Source organism: Sinocyclocheilus anshuiensis, unplaced genomic scaffold (genome assembly GCF_001515605.1).
Source record: "Sinocyclocheilus anshuiensis isolate Anshui unplaced genomic scaffold, SAMN03320099.WGS_v1.1 scaffold253, whole genome shotgun sequence".
In the NCBI taxonomy this organism is placed as follows: Eukaryota; Metazoa; Chordata; class Actinopteri; order Cypriniformes; family Cyprinidae; genus Sinocyclocheilus; species Sinocyclocheilus anshuiensis.
The window spans coordinates 2,957,791-2,979,215 of NW_015537969.1; the positions used below are offsets into that span (position 1 = coordinate 2,957,791).

General features: G+C 35.3%; 1 protein-coding gene across 1 annotated transcript in view; it reads right to left on the minus strand.

The window, feature by feature from the left end:
- The window catches only part of LOC107670038 (thrombospondin type-1 domain-containing protein 7A-like), a 109,581-nt gene that overhangs the window by 3,938 nt on the left and 84,218 nt on the right, over nucleotides 1–21,425 (minus strand). Inside the window, exons 14-26 of the mRNA XM_016462511.1 lie at nucleotides 18,390–18,568; nucleotides 17,055–17,188; nucleotides 16,812–16,965; nucleotides 15,213–15,354; nucleotides 13,975–14,090; nucleotides 13,774–13,891; nucleotides 11,797–11,942; nucleotides 10,232–10,406; nucleotides 8,208–8,381; nucleotides 7,958–8,053; nucleotides 5,124–5,206; nucleotides 1,597–1,810; nucleotides 1,026–1,113 (exon numbers count right to left, since the gene is read on the minus strand). Of these exons, the coding sequence (XP_016317997.1) occupies nucleotides 1,026–1,113; nucleotides 1,597–1,810; nucleotides 5,124–5,206; nucleotides 7,958–8,053; nucleotides 8,208–8,381; nucleotides 10,232–10,406; nucleotides 11,797–11,942; nucleotides 13,774–13,891; nucleotides 13,975–14,090; nucleotides 15,213–15,354; nucleotides 16,812–16,965; nucleotides 17,055–17,188; nucleotides 18,390–18,568 (1,819 nt within the window). The remainder of the gene's footprint in view (nucleotides 1–1,025; nucleotides 1,114–1,596; nucleotides 1,811–5,123; nucleotides 5,207–7,957; nucleotides 8,054–8,207; nucleotides 8,382–10,231; nucleotides 10,407–11,796; nucleotides 11,943–13,773; nucleotides 13,892–13,974; nucleotides 14,091–15,212; nucleotides 15,355–16,811; nucleotides 16,966–17,054; nucleotides 17,189–18,389; nucleotides 18,569–21,425) is intronic.

Sequence of the window (21,425 nt, forward strand, 5' to 3'; positions counted from 1 at the left end):
AGGGAAAGAAATACCATGGAAGTCAATGGGGACAATCAGCTGTTTGATTACCAGCATTCTTCAAAATATCTTCTCATACAAGAAAGAAACTTATACAGGTTTGGAACAACATAAGGGTGAGTAAATGATACAATTAAAATTTTTGGGTGAACTATCCCTTTAAGAAGTTATTTTTTAGCAGTGTATATAAAGCTAGACTACTAAACTCCAGTAGATCTACCTGCTCACCTCCACCAAACAGCTCCATGTGATTGGTCAGAAAGGCACATGTGACAGTGAGAAGGCATAGGTGATGGACATGATTGGCCACAGGACAAGGCCATGAGGGAAGGGACTGAGCTGAGAGCTCTAGTTGAACTGAGTCTCAATGCGCTGACAGTCAGGGCAGGTATATATCAGCTCTTGGTCGTTGGGTCCAACCCAAACCACAGAGGTAATGGAAGGGTCCGGGCTCGGAGGAGAGCGCCGGGCCAGCATACAAAAACTAATAGATATGAAGGGGTTGGGGATACAAATGAGAAGTGAGATAAATGGAAAAAGAAAGAAACAAAAAATCTTAATCAGTATTTTTGTCTTGTCTTATAGGAAAAATGTGTAAAAATCGTTAAAATAAATTTCATTTACTCAACTTTTAGAGAATGCATTTTAAATTAAGTTTATTTATTTCTTTTTTCTTTTGCAGATCATAAATCTAACCATATTTATGGAGGTTTAAGCTTAAAAAAACAGGAAAAAAGAAAAATAAGAATTTATTTAATTAATAATAATTTAAAATATAATCCCTTAAACTCGTTACTTCAAGTAAGGTTTTAATATTAAAGTTTTATTTTATCTTAGAAATTTTTTCTATATTTTTAGTGGGAAACAAGACAAAAGTATTGATTAGGAAAATGAAGTGAAGCAGTCAAGTTGAAAGCAACTTACATGGGTTAACATAAATAAATGATAAAAAATTATGAATAGAATAAAGCAGATTTATGGAATGAACAAAATATCTCATTTGCTGTTATAACAAATGTTCTTACCAGGCTAAGTAAGTCATAGAGACTATGAACACTAGCAGTACAAAAGCTCCAGCTGCCACACCATACACCCAGGTCTTCAGTTTGCCATCTGTGCAGATACACACACACACACACACACATCAACACAAGTACACACCGCTGTACCTCAGCTGTTCAGAACCAAGACAACACGCAAAGCACGGCCATTCTTTTCTACCTGTTTGGAACACCCTTCCTGTTTGGACCTTCATATATAACTGTGGCCTCAGAAAGTATTTGCTTGGACAAAATTACAAAATTTCAATCTAAATAAAATTTAAACGTGCATAAAATGTTATGTTACTTATATATTACAAATAAACCTATTCACTTTTAATTCAGACATTTGTGCCTAAATACTTTTCATGCCCACTGTATATGTTTTTAACATTTATTTAGCAAAGCAAAAAGTCTTATTATACACAAAAAGGGTTAAATTTGGTTAGCAGTAGTTAGTGTGAAAATATTAGTCTTGATGTTTAATATAAATGCATGTGAACATGGTCTCTAAGGTCATCTGCAACCACTCAGTTATATTAAGTCATAAACTCACCGGGTCCGAAGGGCTGGAGGAACCAGGTGCGTCCGGAGCGGCCTGGCAGGTTGGCGGTGGGCTCAGTGGGGTTGAGGGCTCGGATCGTCTTCACGTCAGCCTTACTGTCTCCTGCGGTGGGGATCTCAAGCACCGGTATGACCGTGCACTGGTCCAACACTCCATCAGAAGTCATCACCTCAGTGTAACCCTCCTCGCAGCCGCATACACCAGCCTGCAGGGGGAGACATTACACCAGTTGAATCGGGTATGGTTTACCACAGACAATCAGCATACACAATTAAACATTGGAAATGAAACGAATGTATTATTATTATTATTATTATTAAATAAATTCATATTTTTATTTACCAAGGATGCATTAAATGGTTACACTTTATTTTAAGGTGTTCTTGTTGCAGTGTAATTATACATTTACGTACTGAGTAATATTAATTAACTACATGTACTTACTATATGGTTAGGTTTAGGATTAGAGTTTGGTTTAGGGTTACTTGCATGTAATTATGCATAATTAATTGTTATTATAATAGTAAGTACATGTAACGTGTAACAAGGACACCCTAAAATAAAGTCTTACCCATTAAATTGATCAAAAGTGATAGTAGAGACATGTATAATGTTACAAAAGATTTCCATTTCAAATAAATGCTGTTGTTTTGAACTTTCTATATATCAAGGAATTCAAAAATATTGAGCAGCACAACTGTTTTCAACATTGATAATAATAAGAAATGTTTCTTGAGCACCAAATCAGCATCATGTGAAAAAAAAAAACTGTAGAAAATTCAGCTTTGCCATCACAGGAATAAATTACATTTTAAAATATATTCAAATAGAAAACAGTTATTTTAAATTGTAATATTTCAAAATATTGCTGTTTTTACTGCATTTTTGATATAAAAAGGCAGCCTTGGTGAGCAAAAGAGACTTTTTTTCCAAAAACATTAAAAATTGTACCCCTTTATCCACTTTTGAACAGTAGTGTACTTTAAATAAATGAAAAATACATTAAAAAAAGTTATATTTTTTAGTAAAGTTATTCAGAAATGTACAAGCCATTTAAACAGGGATTCATAATATATCAGTGACTATATCAATATACACAATTAACATGTTTATTTGATATTAGAGGCAGACTATCAGAACTTATTTTTTAATCAGGACTTATTTTTATTAAATTGTTTTGTCTATTTGTCTATCAATGGCATGCTAAAATGTTTCAACATGTAATTTTACTTGAAGCATGTGGTCATTTCTCGGCCAGAATAAACTGCAAAATAACTTGATGCTGTCAGTTTAAAGTGTGGCTAGGTGAAATAAAATCACTCAGCAGAAAATCACTCATACCAGTTGTTAAAAACACAGACAGCTTTCTATTTGCGGCATTCCCTCAGCTTCTAAACAGCTGCTAATTGAATTCACTTTCTGTCTCCTGTGACCATCGCTTAGCTTTCTCTCTACCAGTGTCACAATGTTCTTTCTTTCTGCTAACAGCTCTGTTAAATGCTAAAAATATTTCTGCAGATCAAAGATACCTTTCGTGTTAGGTGTGCTATTTTAGTGCTTTCTTTGTTCTGAAAAACATCAAGATCATGTGAATCCTGAAGGCTACGAGAGCATGTTTGAAGCGTGGGTGTTGATAAGATACATCCCAGCACGTGTTCTTCCACTGACGAGACATTTGGATCTCCACGAGCATCACCGTTCTGCAGACCTGAGTGCTTGTGTGCAAAATATATGTGGAGAAACCCCCAGGTTCCTGCCGTCTGCAGGGAGTCTCTTATTCCCACTGCAATCTTGGGAGGATAATCGGCCCACACGTAAACACAGCCCTTGTCAGATCTATGCGATCACGGGAAAACCAGAATGCACTGGGGCATTTGCATCTATAAAGACGTGCACAGAAGAGAAGGTCTGGATGTAGCAGAAGAAACAGATATGAATACTGTCGGTTTCTTCCCACAGTAGAGGGATTCACTACACAGCGGGAGACCCGATTCAGACACGCTCACAATCTGCATTTGCATATAACATTCAGTTCATATGCAATGGGGGAAATCACACGCTGGAGGAAAAATGTGGTAGCTCACAATGAATGTTTACATTTCATGTAGGATTATCTTCGAACGAATGAACGAACGAACATACATACATACGTACATACATAAATATATACATACACACATATACTGTATATGTACATATATATATATACTGTATATATAAATATAGGGGAGAGTGTGGATAAAATGTTTCCAGGCAATTTTAAATATTTTTTGACATGTGATCATATACAGTAAGCCAGAAATATTCACCATTTCTATCTGTCTGTGAGGAAAAGAAACACACATAAAGTGAGTCCATAAAGTGAGAACATAGTGTAAGTGATTAGTGTATAGTGCACCATTTGAGACAAGTTTCTAGACAAGTTTTAAAAACCAATTTTCTCAAATAACTGTTTTATTGTTAATTGGAAATTACAATATACAATGATATTTGAAAGAAATTAAATTAAATTATATTAAAGAAGTTAAATTAAGTAAAACAAAGTTGCAGAGGAGATTATAAAATAAAATAAAAAGGTTGACAAATAAATGGTAGTTTTTCATTTTAACTCTGCTATTTTCTTGTAGAAAAGAGATTATTACATTTATTTATAAATAATTTGTTCTAATAACAGTTTTGCAAACAATGTTTGGAAATATTACCTAAAATATAATAATTATAATAATAATAACAATTACAATAGGGTTTCAGCACTACATGTTTGAACCCCTACTACTACTACTACTACTAATAATAATAATAATAAGACATTAAAGAAAACAATTAAGAAAGTTGCAAAGGAGTAAAAGTAAAATAAAGAGTAGCTCTATTCATTTTAACTCCATTTTTTCTTGTATGGCATACAACATACAAAAACTACCACATCTTACCACACTCAAACTGTACGTCTATATACTTATGACACTATATCTTGATCATTTATTTAAAGGATTTTACAAATCAAAGGCATATGCAAGCATTAACACATTCAAACACACCAACCACTCCAAAACAGTGCTGCCATCCAGAATAATATAAAGCTCTCAGCTGATAGTGACTTATCCTCCCTAAGGTGTTTTATTTGGCCTGTACTGATCTCTACAGCACTAGCAGTGTTACTGCTTTTAATATCCTCTGACATTGGTCACGGAGCTTGATAAAGTCCATGCATAAGGCTAACACTGTTATTTTTCATCAGAAAAAGACTGAACAGTAAAGTGGCTTTAATAGTTTCCATCTAAGCTTATTAAGATGGTATCTGTTGATAAGCGGATATCAAATCTTGCTATTATAGCCAGTGCATCTTGGTTTTCATGTTATAGCATTTCCCATTATACATTCCAGGACTCTCTCCCTCTCCTCTGGAGGAAGTCTAATCCTGCTGTATTGAATATCCATGCAACCCTGTTTACAGTCTGCCTGCATCCCAGCATCCCACCTCAGCAGAAGTCCACACATAAACATGCACACATACTAACCTCAGTGCAGTAGGAGCGAGGTTTGACGCAGGCTGGGTCACATGATCTGTCAGACATCGGCTCGCTTCTCAACGGGCATCCACCTGCAGGCAAAGAGTTCAAAGTTTTATATAAACATTGTTTAATGACATTGTCACACTCACACACACAAACACATGCCCATTTTCAGCTACGGCATTGACCTGGAGGCAGGAGGCATCAAAGACTCTTCTCTATTTGGTAATGCTAAACAGTGCCAGACATGCTTTACTCCAATTTTAATCATGCTTAAAACCTCTCGTGTTATGATATTACTGCTGTGTTAACTGATATGCATGAGGCAGTAATTAAAACTCAACTAGATTTGTACATTTTCTGGGAAAAAAATGGACAGAAAACCTTCCTAGTATTTGGAAAAGCAAGGGTTTTCATCATTTTTTTATGCCATGGACTCCTCAAATATGATGATCCCTTTCTGAAAAACCCCTTCCTAGAATATTTTAGCCAATTTACAGTGTGCAAAATGAAAATAAAATAAAATAAATGTGCATGTATATGTAAAATATCCAGAAAAATAGTTCATATTAAGATGTTATCTATTAAACAACATGCATTTTTTCTACCCACCATTAGTGCTGTTAGATGTGGAAATCTATATTATAGTGTGACTTTTTATCTCACAATTTTTTCACGTCATAATTATGGCTTTTTATCTTATAATTTTGACTTATTTTGTCAATTTTGACAATTTCATAATTATGACAAAAAATCTAAATGATGAAATGCTGTCATAATTATGACTTAGTATCTAAAATGTTTATCTCATAATTATGATTTTATGTCAGAACTATGAATTAACAAAGTATTGGGCTTGTTTTAAAATTTATTAATTTTTTCTTACGCAGTGGAAATGGGCTTTCATAGTTAGATGTACAATTTAAGAATATATTAAATATTTAATATATCTGTATTCACAATTTAATTTAATTGAATTTTACTTGATTTTACATTTTCTGAACCCTTTTTCCCTACTTTGTGGACCCTAGGGGCCCCTGGACCCTGTTGCAAGGTATTCTGAGTGTTTTCTAGGGCATTACTAGGATGTTCTGGATGGTTGCTAAGGTGTTCTGAGGGGTTACTAGGGCATTTGTACGTAATTTCTAGCCCATTCTCGGTCTGTATATACTTTTCCCTAGATATTCAGGCTTGGGCTACTCCATCAACGTAAATCCATGGGATTTTTGCCCGTTTTATCGTCAGCCAACACAATTAAAAATGATCCTCTTCTTGGGTCGCCTATGTGTACAATCTCAACATCCTTTCGCTCACTTTCCATCTTCCTCTCTACAAATCGCAGCCTGTGGGAATCCACTGAATCTATAAAAGCACTGAAATGGGCAGCCGGCGGCCAGTGCAGGGGTCTTATTTTCTCTAAGCTGGGATGAATCAATACATCCAATCAACAATGAGAGCAGTGAAATAGAACTGCTCCCTAACGCCGGAACCACCCTTGACTGCCGCTGCCAGATACCATGACAATTGTTAAGGCCACAACCAGCACTAGATGTGTAATTTGTGTCCAGTGTAAATCAGAAAGCTGCTTACTGGGTGATACTTGGAAAATTGGAAATGCGTTTTCTCTTTGTGTGTTTTGATGTAAAAATTCATCATTAGCAATATGATAAAGCTATTGTCATGTTAAAAGATCTCTTCTTTATAGGTGCACTATAAACTGTAAGCATCTGCAGAAACATATTTACCAATTAGCAGCCTGTATGAATATTCATACTTCTGCACACCTTATTAATATAACTCATGAATATGCATAAACAGGGACCTGGTTGCTGCAGAGGTTTTGATTTACAGCCTTATGAAGTTCTGCTGCCCTGTTCTGCCAATCACAAGTGACCAGACTCATGTGTGCCATCTGGAACGAGGTTAGTTTGGACAGCTCGACATAGAGGACAAATAAACATTTGAAAATCACAGGGATTGATTCCAAGTCGCATTAATATGGCATACAAAGCTCAATGAAATCTCATATTGCAATGCATTTATGATGTTCCTCAGCAGAGTGTGAGGGGTATACAACTATGTTCCCGTGCATTTCCACGCCTGCACCAAAACAAGGAGAGACGCAGAAGTACACACACACATACACATTAACATGGGAGGACAGCTGGAATAATGGTGAATGGGATTAAATGTGGGTGACACATTGTCATGGATTAAAAGCTTATTTCCATAAAGTATATACACATGTATAAGAGGAGACAGCGAACACTTCAGCCTTTCCTGACAGGAAATGACAGCATAGGACGTCAACTTTATCTCAAACCACAGTCTGTCATCAAACACTCTCTGAGGAGAGAATATTGACGCTTCTGTCATAGTGATGGTTTCATTTTCCATTGAATATCAAAAACAGATACAGAGTGGCTTATCTCTGCTTCTACAATTTGTGCACCTGGGGATGCACCATTATTTTCTGCCCTCCTATATACAGTATAAAGGATGTTAAAAAAATAAAATCCAAATATTAATTTATAAAACTTCTTCCCCTGGTTTCACAGACCAGGCTTAAGCTAGTCCTGGAATAAAATGCATGTTTGAGCTGTTTTAACTGAAAGTAACTTGCACTGACATATCTTAAAATATGTCACTGCCATTGTTTTGTCTCAAGATGCACACCAGTAATGTTTTTTTCTACTTAAATGTCCTAATTGAACTAAGGTCTAATCCTGGCTTAGGCTAAACCCTGTCTTTGAAACCGGGCCCTTACGTATTAATTCAAAATATTTTATTTTATTCTATTTTATTTTATTTCTTTTAATATAATTTCATTTCAAACACACCTGTGACATTCAATCCATCAGAGCGCTGGCACCAGACTTGTCGAGACGAGCCTTTCCATGGACCGATCATCCATTTGTACTCATAACACTGGCCCTCTTAAACACATAAAACAGTATTAACAGTGATACATTCAAAAAAATAAATAAATAATGAAAACTATAATAATGTTTGTTTTATTTACAATTTCGTAAACTAATTTTTACAGTGAAACTGTATTGTCTTCCCTAAATGCATAGATTTTTGGCTCACCTGTACATGGCCTGGCTTCCCATTCCTGTTCCGGACACTGAAGAAGGTTCTCAGGTTCCTGAGCTAGAACGGCACGAGAACGCACCTGCATCGAACCGAATCCCAGATCATCCCCGCTGATACAGCTCAGCTGACACAGGCTCCACACAGCCCATTCTGTCAGGTAACACTCACCTGACAAATACATAAACACCTCTGTTAGAAAACTCATGGGTAATTGATATTGGCATTTGCAAAGGTAGTTTGAAAATGTTATTTATTTATTTATTTACTTTTTGTCATTCTGCTAATCGCAAAATTTAAATGTAAACTTTTTTATTCTAATTATAGATGTAAAATACGTCACAGCTATAAATGTGAATTTTGCTGAAAAATGATATAAAATGGTGCTGAGAGTTCTACAGTGTTACTGGTAGCTGAAGGCATAATTAAATTCACCAAAATGTTTAATAAACAAATAAACTTTGCAAGTGACAAAATTTCAACTCTGCCAAAGTCCTTGGGGATTTATGAGGAGCTCCAGGCACATATTCTGTGTGGGCCTAGTGATTCATTAATAGATTTAATCTAAAACCCTAAAGAATTAAAAAAGTTTTTGCATTTTCAACCTACAGGGTCTAACAATAACAAATTCCACTTGCAGACTTTCTTTTTCTTTGTCAAGGATATTAAGACTTTTTTTTTGTGATCTCAGGGTGTTTTTTTCAACAGAAGTAGGTCAGTCTGTCCCGTTGTAATAGCAGTCCTGATTTGTGAATATTTCCCAGAGTATTAATTATTCATAAAGTTGTCATTCCATAAAGCCCTAATCCTATGATGGTGATTATCAGAGCACGTGCGCAGCGGAACGCCAGAGGCAGATGTGACACCTGAGTTCACAGAGTACACTCGAGTCTGTGTGTGAATAGCTGATGAAGTTACACAACACTGGGATGAATATTCAAATGCACAAAGGGTGCATCATCGTCATTTAAGAAACATTTGTGTGAAAAAAGAGATCGGAACAGGAAAAAATAGGGAAGACAGAGGGAGCACAGCGGTAGGTCACAGCTGGAGGTTTATAGAACGGGGCGAGACGGGATGTGTGCCAGGGAGCTACGCTTCAACAATAAAGAATGAATGATGGGGTCAAAGGTCAGAGCAAGTGAAGAACTGTGCAACTTAAAAAAAAAAAAAAAAAGCAAAAGTCACAACTACACTGTGGGCAAAGCATCATGTAACTCACACTACCACAACACAAATCTGCACTGACATGTGTGGGTGTGTTGTTACTGTCACTGTCCCCTAATAAAACCTCAATCACGACTCTCTACTACTGCCACAATGGACATGTCAAAATGTTGTCTTACTATCTGTCACTCACTTGCTGAAATAAAAAGCTTTCAAAAGCCTGTCTGAAATATATATATATATATATATATATATATATATATAGTTTTTTGTTTCCATCCATTTCCTGTGAAATTACAGTACTATAATGGACAACAAGCCATTAAGTTTAATTCTCCAGCTTGTATGAGGTAATACAGCAAGATATATGAGGGTGTTGAATTATAGCTGTGATATCCCAGTGAATATTTCACACAGTGTCTCATAAAAGCTGCCTTGTAAATGTGCCAGAGTAGGTCTGACCAATTTAAAAGTGAGCTAACTGCTAGACAGAGGAACACAAGATTGTGATTTTTTCAAAGTATAAAGGCCAATTTATACTGCTTGATTTTTTATTTTTTTTGAAGGAGGGAGAAAGCATGATATGTTTTTGCTAAACTACATAATTGGCTTTTATATTGTCATTACAATAAATAAAATAAAAACAATATGTAGATATTTACTATTTACTTTACTAAATAACATACATTACCATTAAAAAGTTTGGGGTTTGTCAGTTTTTTTTTTACTGTTTTTGAAAGAAGTTTGTTATATTCACCAAGGCTGCATTAATTTGCAGTTGCTGAACCCAAGATTTACATCAGTGTAGTGGATTTACAACAGCATGTCGTCACAGTTGTGGCATTAGCTGTTACCTGGGCAGGGCACCGTGCAGGACTCCTGCAGGATGATCTGTTTGTCCCCATCCACTGTCTGCTCCAGGTCTCCACACATTTCCTCCTCCACCATACTGCCCGGATCCTTCCCCGAGCCATCAGACACAAAGCAGAACATGTTCCTGAAGCGCAGGCCCTCTCCACACCGTGCACCCTAAGGAAACAGGGAGTTTTGACATTAATGACTACAATTGGACACCAGCTGTGGTAAAAAATAATTAAAATAAATAAACTTTTTGTACTCCTAGTGGAGATTGAGGATGAACTCTACACAGCTTCTTTGGAGCTCTAGACCTCGACAGAGCAAAACTTCTCATGATGATACAAAATGAGGCAGGAAGAAATCCCAGCATTGTTTCTCCGTCCTCGTGTTCCGCACTGTCAGCTACCGGCATTATTTTTTCATAGCTGCTGAAAATCTCTAAAAACATGAGGCACAAGTGAAACAATGCTGCTGGAGACTGCTGAGGGCTGTCAGAAGACACTTTAGAGACAGGCAGCCGAGAACAAAGGCCAGAGTCAATATTCTCTCACAGCCTGCACTGTGACGGGGGCATGAGGTACGAGGGGGGAAGGAGAAAGACAGAGACGGGAAGAAAGGAGAGAAGAGAGAGGCTGTGTCTTCTGTCTGTTGTCTTTAATTAAACCCCCTGTTAAAACCAGACTGATGACAGGAGGAAGACGGCGGCACAAACGCTGCGGAAAGGCCAAAGCAGGAGAGGATTGGGGATTATTCTAAATATACCTAAACACTGCTGCAGATGAAATGAAGTGATGGTGGTTTACTATAGCAAAGTGCGCCTCAAGTAAGATGAAACCTGCTTAAGATGTTCATATCGGAAACGCTCATTGCTTTACATAGGTTTTATGCAATCAGGTTACTTTTTTACGCATTAAGGTGCGGTCACATTAGTCAAATTTCAGCAACATTTCACAACAAGTCCATTGTTCATTGTTGATACATGAAGCTCAGAACTCAAAACTCCCGATCGCACAGATTCCTATTGAAATGACTGGATTTCACCCTCGTCAAGCAGCGGTAAATGTGCCAGCACCTTTACTAAGATGCTTTTTCAAATAAATAATGCGAGTTCATTTTGCATTTATTTCATTTATTTACTGACAAATACTAATAAATTCAGTATGTTGGGAAAATAGGACTATATATGTACACACATATTCATACATTGCACAGATATTGTAGGACAATGTATTGTACGAGTGAGATGGGTAGCTGTTACAATTAATATATTTACTTGTACATATACTGTCAAACCAAAAATTATTCAGACACCAGATATAATTTTTCATATTGTTTTACTAGAAGGTGCAGGACACTACATTATAGTTAATTTATGCAAGTGAGGATAGCAAAATAAACTAAACTGTGACATATTATACCCACAAATTCTTCATACACTTCATATTTACACAGATATTACTTAAAAAAAACCCAGCATCCATGAAGTACAGCTTAAAATATATAATTCAGCTTATTGTCCAAAATGAATAAAGAAATCTGAGTGATTGATCAGCAAACTCACCTCAGATTTGCATGGAGACCAGGCGCTGTACCTCCAGCTGTAGCAGGGTTTAACAGGACAGGGCTTCCACTGCTCCAGCTGTGAGGAACATGGCCGTCCATCTCCCTGAGAGGCCTGGATCACAGTTCTCCTTCTCCAGAGCTTCCCTACAAAAAAACATAGAAAGAAAAACAGATATGTTTCATGATGCTGCATTGTAATGTTGTTAAAATTTTAAAACCCTTAGTATTTGAGGTATGCTGTGGTCACAAAATAACATTTTCTATAAGACATGACAAATGCTATTTTAAATTCACTCACATACTGGAAGCACAACTCCCTAGTTTTTCTCATGCTTGCTAAAGATGATGCATCAAGCAAAGTGACTCCTCCAATGAAATAAAGGCTTTTACAGTAAGTGAATCATCTCATGTTACACACACACGCACTAATTTCAGGTAACTCAATCCCCCTCCAATGGAAAGCCAAAAACGGTATGTGACCTGAAAGTCTTTCTTTCTGTGTAGTAATGTTCCACCCATCTGTGAATAACTTAATCTGCCAGGCATTTTTCAAGCCTAATTCCAGGCCCTGAAACCACTCTGAATATTCATCTCTCCCCCTCTTGATTTTCTTAAATCGATTCTGCAGGGCCGAGGAGAGGGATGGAGAGAAATGGAGTGTAGGCTCTTTCGGGCAGAATGCATCCTGCTGTTTAAGATTGGCGCCCAGGGGATGCTTGCAATAAAACTCCACAAAAACTCCTCCTCTCACAAGAACAATTATTTTGCATGGCAGGTTGTAACACAAAGAACTAAATAACAAAACCTTTATAAAACTTCAAAACGTGTGTTACTAAAGTGAATACAAAGCAAGTACTTAAAGGTATTTATGTATTTTCCTTCTAAAAACCTATCAGTAAAATACCACTGCTAAACCTAAAAATAATGACCACTCATTTCTTAAGTAGTGTTAAGATCTAAAGTGGGTTTAGATATATAAAACACATACAATATAGTAAAACACATACAAAATACAGGATATGATATCATAGATAAGACCCTCATGACTGTATCAAAGTCAGTCATTAAAGTCTCTATATATATATATATATTCATGAATTAATAATGCAAGCTATCTGTTTTATACTTAAAAAATATAATATAAAAACTTTCATGAAAATAATAATTGAAATGTGCACACTCATGTTTATGTAAAATGTTATAACTTTTTATGTTACTAACGCCATGTGACATTTTTAGAGTCAATTTTATTTAAAATGGCTTTTAAAAATGGTAAGAAATCACTATGAATATAAAAAAGTACAATACTAAGAACTTGTTTTTTTGAACAAATTATTGCCAATTAAACCTAAAAATTTAAATTTCAGCATGAAATTTGATGCTGATTCTGTATCTTTGTGGGAATCCTGCCGCCTGGGGACAGATTAAAGATGCCATGATGAACTAAACCAGCACAGGTTTCATATAGCGGTAGGGTTTGCTCTAGCAGTTGCTGGCCATTGGCTCTCAAAGATCTTGTGTAGCGGAGTGGTCTCTTAGGCCCCAAGCACACAAACATAATGGGCCCCTAATCAATTGTCAGAGCAGATGGAATTACACTCAAGGACATCATTATCCTCCTCTCAAATGGTGCTTCTAGGCGATAACAATTGTTCTCACACCATACAATTTTTGTGGTTTTAGCCAACGCTTTGTTAATTCTAAGACAGCAGAGAGCTCAGTATAATTCCCTAAAACTGGCCTTTTGAGGAACCAGTCATGTTAGCTAACATCAAAGACCAACGTTCTGGACCACAAGACCCAAAGACCCTCCAGAGGCTTTTGATTTTGTCTGAAACAGACTGACTGACTGCTGAGAGTGTGAATTAACCAAGCCATGCAAATTTAATAATGTAACAAAAACGGTGAATTTTTCGTGTGTTCTGGCATAAATCCAACTTCAAATCAAGGTCTTCAATACAAAGTGTTGGCTTACCTGCAAGGCCGCAGGTGTGAGAGCATTCAGACCAGGACGACCAGTCAGACAGCTGGCAGTTGACAGGGCACTCGACCACACAGGAAGCGTTCATCTGCCATTTTTTCTCGAGACCAAGCTAAAAGAAACCAAATCAATTTAGTTAAGTGGATTTACAACAGAAGCATCACTTGTAATCTTGACTTCTGAACAGAAAAGTACCTCCTCGCAAAACTTGAGGTCCACAGACTTGCCATCACTGCGAACACAGTCAAGCATGCGTGTTTTGAATCCAACCCCACATACGGCTCGTTCACTCAGCTGACATGTGCTCCAGTCTGGATGGGAATTATAAAAAAAAAAAATATATAAATATAAATAAATCACAAAAAAATAGGGAACAATGTTCTGTATCAAAATGAAATATTTTGTTTTCTGTGTTTTTTTTTAACAGGTGTTTTACCTGTATTTTGAATTTTGCACTTCATTACATTGTGTTTTACTGTTAATGGAATGGAATTTCCATAAAGTACATTTTTCCTTTTTTTTTTTTAATGATTTAAAAGATTATTATTATAATTTTAATAGCATGCATAAAATATAGATATCACCAAAGTAGGTAATCTTATATTTACTGTATATAGGTCATAATGAACCTTTTTCCTTTTATCATGTGAAAATTCAACAAAAACTTTGATGAGAACCTTGAACTGGAAAAAAAAATAAATACAAAAAATACACGTATCTAAAAAAATAACTTCGTTTACTACGTTTACTAAAATTACTAAAACTACTAACTAAAACTAAAACTGTAATAAAGCTAAATAGAAATATTGATTTTTGAAAAAAATAAAAAATAAATGACTGAAATAAATAATAATAATAATTATTATTATTATTACAATGAAAATATAAAAATAAAAGCTAATAAATACTAATAGTATATTACTAAAAACATAATACTATCATAACACTTAATACTAAAATACTATTTCACATTACATTTGTTCCATGTGTGAAATAGTAATAACAAAATTATTCTTAGAGGGGAAAAATAATCTAAAATGTTTTATTTATATTTGTATATTTTATTGCATTGCATTCAGGATGTACTGTGCATTTTTTCATGCATTCCCTAGGATTCAACCATCATGCAAAATCTATTGTTTGAGCTAAAATATACAAAATAGACAATGTGTAAAATAGTAAAAACACAATATACAAAATAGACAATTAATGCTGTTATCAAGTTGACATTTGTTGATAATCAGTATTAGCAAAAGTCAAGAGCTTCCAAACTGACTCTTAAACTATTAAAATGAACATGGATGGAAATGAATGTTGAGAGGCCAGATGACAGATGAATAGCCAAATTTGTCAAATCAGATCTCAGTGATTTCTTAGTCTTCGCATGTATCTGGCAGCCAGCATGTTCTAGTTAAGATTCAGTCAATATTTACCTGTAATATTATAGGAGTAATGGAAGCAGTTGGTGTTCAGGGTGCACGTTTCTTTCTCTGTAGTTGAAGGACACTGTTTCTCTTCCCCAGGCTGACGTCTAGGGCTGGCGGTCCTCTGCCTTGTACTATTCACATTGCATGGCTTCAAAAAAAACAAAGCTTTCAATGAATAAACGATGATCAATGAACAACAAAAGAACAATCGAATGGACAAAAGAGAAGACATCTTGAAATATTCAGCATATGTGCAGCGGATTAAATTCGCTTTCACATTTTCCTTGTTATTTCAGACGTTGGCAGCTCTTTCGGAGGGAAATAAATTCCTCTCTGATGTCATGTGTAAGATGTTTTAATCCTTCCCGCATTTTCACCGCAGGGATACTCTCAGTATCCATGGCAATTAGCTACCCTTGCAGTTTGGTGGCAGCGTGCCTGGGAATCACACTGAGACAGACGTGAGTAACCCTCCCCCTGAGAGATTCCTCAATAATGCCTATACACACACTTATGCCACAGCAAGCGATTTCATGTGTGAACTCGCAACTCGCTCTGAGCGGCCAACCCCATCCTCGGTTTTCTTATTTCGCTTTGTATTTACTGACCGCTGGTGCACGGCTGACCAAAAATGCTCGATTGGTGTTGAGCAGCTCTGAAGAACATGCGGTGTCTCAAACAGGAGATGGAAAAATAGAAGGAAGAGGTACCAGCCTGGCTAATCTGCATGCATTTAAACTAGGGATACACCGATACCACTTTTTCCAGTACTCGCCCGATACCGATACTTTTATTTTTGGTACTTGCCGATACCGAGTACCGATACCGATATTTTTATTGCATTTGTACATTTTTTAAATATTGGGTACAGAAACCAAAAGGGTATGTATAATGTTAGTTGGTTAACTTCATTTATCAAATAGATACAGTCAAACCAAAATTTATTCAGACACCTTCAACATTTCTCACATTATCACAGTTTATTCGCTATAGTTTAGAAAATGGTAATAAAATATGACAAGAACTTAGAGTTAAACTGTGTCAGAACAAATTCATCTTTATAATGTTAGAAAATTTGTATAGAAAGGTATGTAATAGATTACAATCAACCAAAAATTATTCAGACAGCTGTTAGTATGACAGTATTTACACAACTATGAATACTTAGTCGGGCAACAGGCGTTAATACTGAATGTTTAACATTATATTCATTGCATACATATACTTCGTAGTAGACATCCTTAATTCCTTTCTGCTGTCTGTTGTTCTGTTGTCGGTGTTTCTTTGTTTGAATATGGTGCTTATCACATGCTGTGTGGTATCGGTGTTTGGTATCGGGGCATTTTAACGAATACGAGTACGAGTACGAGTACAGGAGACCAGTATCGGGCCCGATACCGATAACAGTATCGGTATCGGTGCATCCCTAATTTAAACATCATATAAAGGCTGGGCTTTCAGGGGACATTTGCACTGAGAAGTGTTGCGTCAGACACACCATGCAGTTATGGTAGAGCCGATTATCCATCACAACACTGTAGGGGCAAATAAGATTGTGTGCTCTACTGAACATTAGATGTGTTCCTGATCAATGTTTCCTCTCACCAATGGGCATCGACTCCAAGGGCCCCAGTCAGTCAAAACGCAGTCCCCAGGACAGGGCAACTTGCTCTCTCTGGCTCCAAGCGGCATCTCCTCTGGATCACAGAGATAGTCTTCTACAGGGTCTGAAGGTCCATCAACAGTGTTCTGCATGCACCTTCATGAAAAGAAGCATCTATTAGGATTATCATGCACTTTCTAAAAAGCTGTGTTAAGTAGTAATGTTGTTGTTTGAGACAGTCATACCTGACTTTCCTCGTCTGTACACCTTCCCCACAGTTCTCCTTCAGATCAACATTACTGACCTTCCAGACACTCCACGGCTCAGCCACCCAGACATACTGACTGCAGTCGCTCAGACATGGTACCACTTCATACACCTGAGAAACACCACAGAAGTTTCAGCTTGGTCACCAACTTTTTGGAGAATGATCATATTTTAAAAGCTTTAGTGGTAACACCTCACTGTAAGGTTTTATTCAGTTAACATTTGTTTGTTCTTTAGTTATCATGGACTAAAAGTGAACTAACAATAATTTACAGTATTTATTAATTCACTGTTTTAACAAAAATATTAAGCAACTTTGAGAATAATAATAAATGTTTCACCAAAATCATTTGCACTAAATCTGTATATTACAATGATTTCTGAAGGATCATGTGACACTGAAGACTGGAGTAATGATGCTGAAAATTCAGCTTCGCCATCACAGGAATAAATGGCATTTTAACATATATTAATACATAAAATTTTGCAGCCTTTGTGAGCATAAGAAACTTCCTTCATTTTATTTTATTATTTTTTTTAAATTTAGGTAATATATTACCTAATATGAATTAATGATCTAAAATTAACTAATTTATGTTACTTACTGATGTTAATTAAAAGCATCTCAGTAAACAAGAAAATTAAGATACAAAACAAGTTGCATTCAAAGGTAAAGGCCATTTTCCTTTCAATTATTTCACCTACATAATATTTATGAGCCAAGCCAATCAGGTTTATAATGTGTCCTGTCACTTTTAAGATCATTCCTATGTCCTTGGACCTTAAAGTCATACAGTATATTCATCAAGAACTTGAATTAATAATTGATCAAAAAATGATTCATTAGCATAAAAAATTATCATTCAAAAATAATTGGTTAATCACATATGCACCACCATCAATCATTTAAAACCTGAGATTTTTACCTGAGCCTGTTGCAGAATTCCCACCATGAAGAGAGAGAGAGAGAGAGAGCGAGAGAGAGCGAGAGAGATAAGATGAAAGGGAGAAATGCAGAAAACAGAGAAGTTGTTACATGCCATTTATTAGTCACTTCCAAAACCTCAGAAGATTGTTTGAAGCTGTGTAAATTCACATAATTTTAGCCTAGCAATATGTAATGCTCTAAAGCTACGATATACAAACAATATCCCATGAATATGTGAACATAAACCACATTGCTGTGCATTAAAAAAACATGTTATTCCATTTAGACCTTTGATCCAAAAATTTACAGCAGCCCAGTAATTAATCATTAAAAAAACAAGACAGGCACATATTCATTAAAAAAATATAACAGGCTCCCTGTATACCTGATTGACATGGTCCAGTTTGGGGCAGGGCCTGCCACCGTTATAAGGTTTCTCCCGAAGCCACTTGGACCGTACTTTGACTCCACTGCCACAGGACTTACTGCAACGGGACCAGTTTGACCACTCGCTGAGCTTACAGTCAGATGGACATGGGATGATACACGCCTCCTCTATGTAACCTACAAGAGATAAGAGAGAGATAAATTAAACTTAGTGTTTCTATTAGAGTAAGTCAAACCAACATTATACAGTTATGATGCTGGTTACTGGAGTTAGTCTAATAAATTGTGACAGATGAAACAGCATTGAGTGTCTATGTTAAAGCAGCGTAAAGGTCAAGGTTGTGGCATTTGAACTGATATGGTCTGCTGAAGTTTCATTTTACACTTGCAAAGGTCATAGTATTTTTCTGGAATGGGAAAGCTGCGTGAGACAGCTCAAGTCCTGAACATGTCAGAAGATTATTCAAGCAGCAGGTTTTAAGAATTCCATGTTAAGTGCTTCATAATACGTTGCTCCTTCAAACGTACAAGCACAGCAATATCAGATTAAAAATGGACGGTTGATATTAAAAAAACAAAATTCAAAAGCTGAGCAAACATTATGGAAAGTTGCTGTTGAAAAAGTAGATGGGATTCCAAATGATCAAGAAATAGGAAAGTAACAAATTATATATATATATACTGTATATATATATATATTACATCATTGCATTACATTGCATTATATTAAGTATTTGCTCAAAGTGTTCAAAGACTATTTAAATACATTATTGTGGTAAACAGTTTAATAGATATCATAAAAATTAGCAATCAATGTGATTCACTTCTTGAATTGTGCCATGAAATAAAATGGAAATTGCAGTATTTTATCTCACAATTCTGCTTTTATTTCTCACAATTTTTAGGTTATACTGTATGTTAGAATTCTGAGAATAAAAGTCAGAATTGTGTGTTTACTAAAAGTCAATAATGCAAATTGCTAACTCTAAATTGTGTGAAAAAAAATTTGCGAGATGTTAACTCTAAATTGTGTGATATAAACACACAATTGTGAGAAATAAATTCAAAAGTCAAAATGATGTAATGAACTTACAATTCTGAGAAACTCCAAATTGTGAGATAAACTAATAATAGTGATAAAGTCGCAATTGTTAAATAAAAAGTCAAAATTATTTGTATTTTTCATTCTGTGTCAAACATGGCCCTCCACATTAATTGCACCAGTGGTGGGAAAAAAATCTTAATTCTAGATCATTTGTAATTCTAAATGTAAGAAAATGTCATTTTTAAATTCAAATCAAGAAAAAAAATAAAAAAAGAATTTAAATTAAATGTAAATCTAATTTAAATGAAATTATCTTAACAAAATTATAGTAGCACTAAATTAATCAAGTTAAATTATTAACAAATAAAATATTGTTCATATTTTATTAAACACCTTACTATTGTTAAACAACTCAATCAAAACTCATTCAGTTTTGTCTTACATAGCCTGCTAAACTGGATAACACAAGATAATTCTTATACAATCATGAATATACTCTCCAAAAAAAAAAAAAAATTAAGGATATCTGTATATACTTTTGAACCAAAATCCCTATCACAGAAACTTCTCGTAGCTGGATTAAAGACGCTCAACCCCCTCTACAAATTGCCTTGGGCAACATGTCAGTCTGACAGCCTCACAAAATGGCAACTACGCTTCAAATCATGAGGGGTAAGGGGTTTGAGTGGAGTGAGGGATGTCTCAGAGGAAGCAGGAAGAGAACGAGAGGAGGCAGAGAGAGAGAAACACCCTGCCTCCGTCAGCACATCTTCACTCTAGGGATGCCGAGTCTTTGAGCCAGTCGCAGGCCTCTACTATGGGATTGTGACTCATAAAGAGAGAGGCCTTAACGTCACAGAGCTCATGCATTGGCCACGGGATTCCACATGCTTTCATCTAACGCTGTAGTTTGCCACAGTCTAATCTCGGGCTCAGAGGAACGGATTGCCAACTGCTCATTTCTGAGCTCCTTGCTGCAGGAGGTGGCGAGAGTTGTGGAGCGGAATTAGATTACAAACACTGTTGTGGAAAGCTTATTTTCTATTAAGACAAGCTCTTTGCTTTCTTTACTTGGGAAGGACTCACTATAAGGTATGTTTTTGATAGACATAAATGCTTTAGTCGAGCATCACGTAAATAAACTTGATTAAAATGGATTTTTCATTTCTCTTCCTTTTAAAGTACTACTATTTAAACATTCATAAATCAAGATATAATTACATTAGAAACAAAATTACAATATATTACTATACATCTTGTTGGACAAAAAGTGAGTTTATAAAACAAGGAAAAATTGGGAGTTCAACAATGGGGTAAGAAAAATTAATTTAATTCAAAGGGAAACAAGATTTTTTTTTTCTCGTTGTGTAAGCAAAAACTCAATTTTCTTTTTTTTCAGAAAACAAGACTTGATTATTAAATTAGTATAATAGATACATAGTAAATTTAAGAATAGTATGACTTAAGAATGTTTAGATATTTTTATTTGAAAACGAGATAAAAAAAGACAAAAATACTCAGGAGACAAGATTGTTTTTTCTCTTCTTGTAAGCAAAAACTCAATTTTCATTTAAGAAAACAAGACATGATATATTAAATTAAGAAGAAAATGAGATAAAAAAGACAAACATACTTCATATTCAGTTAGAGAATAATTTTTCACTGTGCATATTTTGAAAAATCCTCCATATACTGACTACATTTTAAATAATAAGATTTCAGTTTAGGCTAATTGTTTTATATACATAAAATCTTTCTTTATAAAACATATTTTCTACTATCAATATTAGTATATAAAAAGTAAATATTTGGTTTAATTTTGCACTCATATTTATTGTTATTTTTGTAAAAATAGATTGATTTTTAAGAGGTTTTAGATTTTTATTTTGCACATTTTTAGTATAGATAAAAAAAAAATTACAAGTACTACTTTTGTTGTATTATTATTTTGTGTAAAAAGAAGTTGAGCAAAATGAATGAACATAAGAA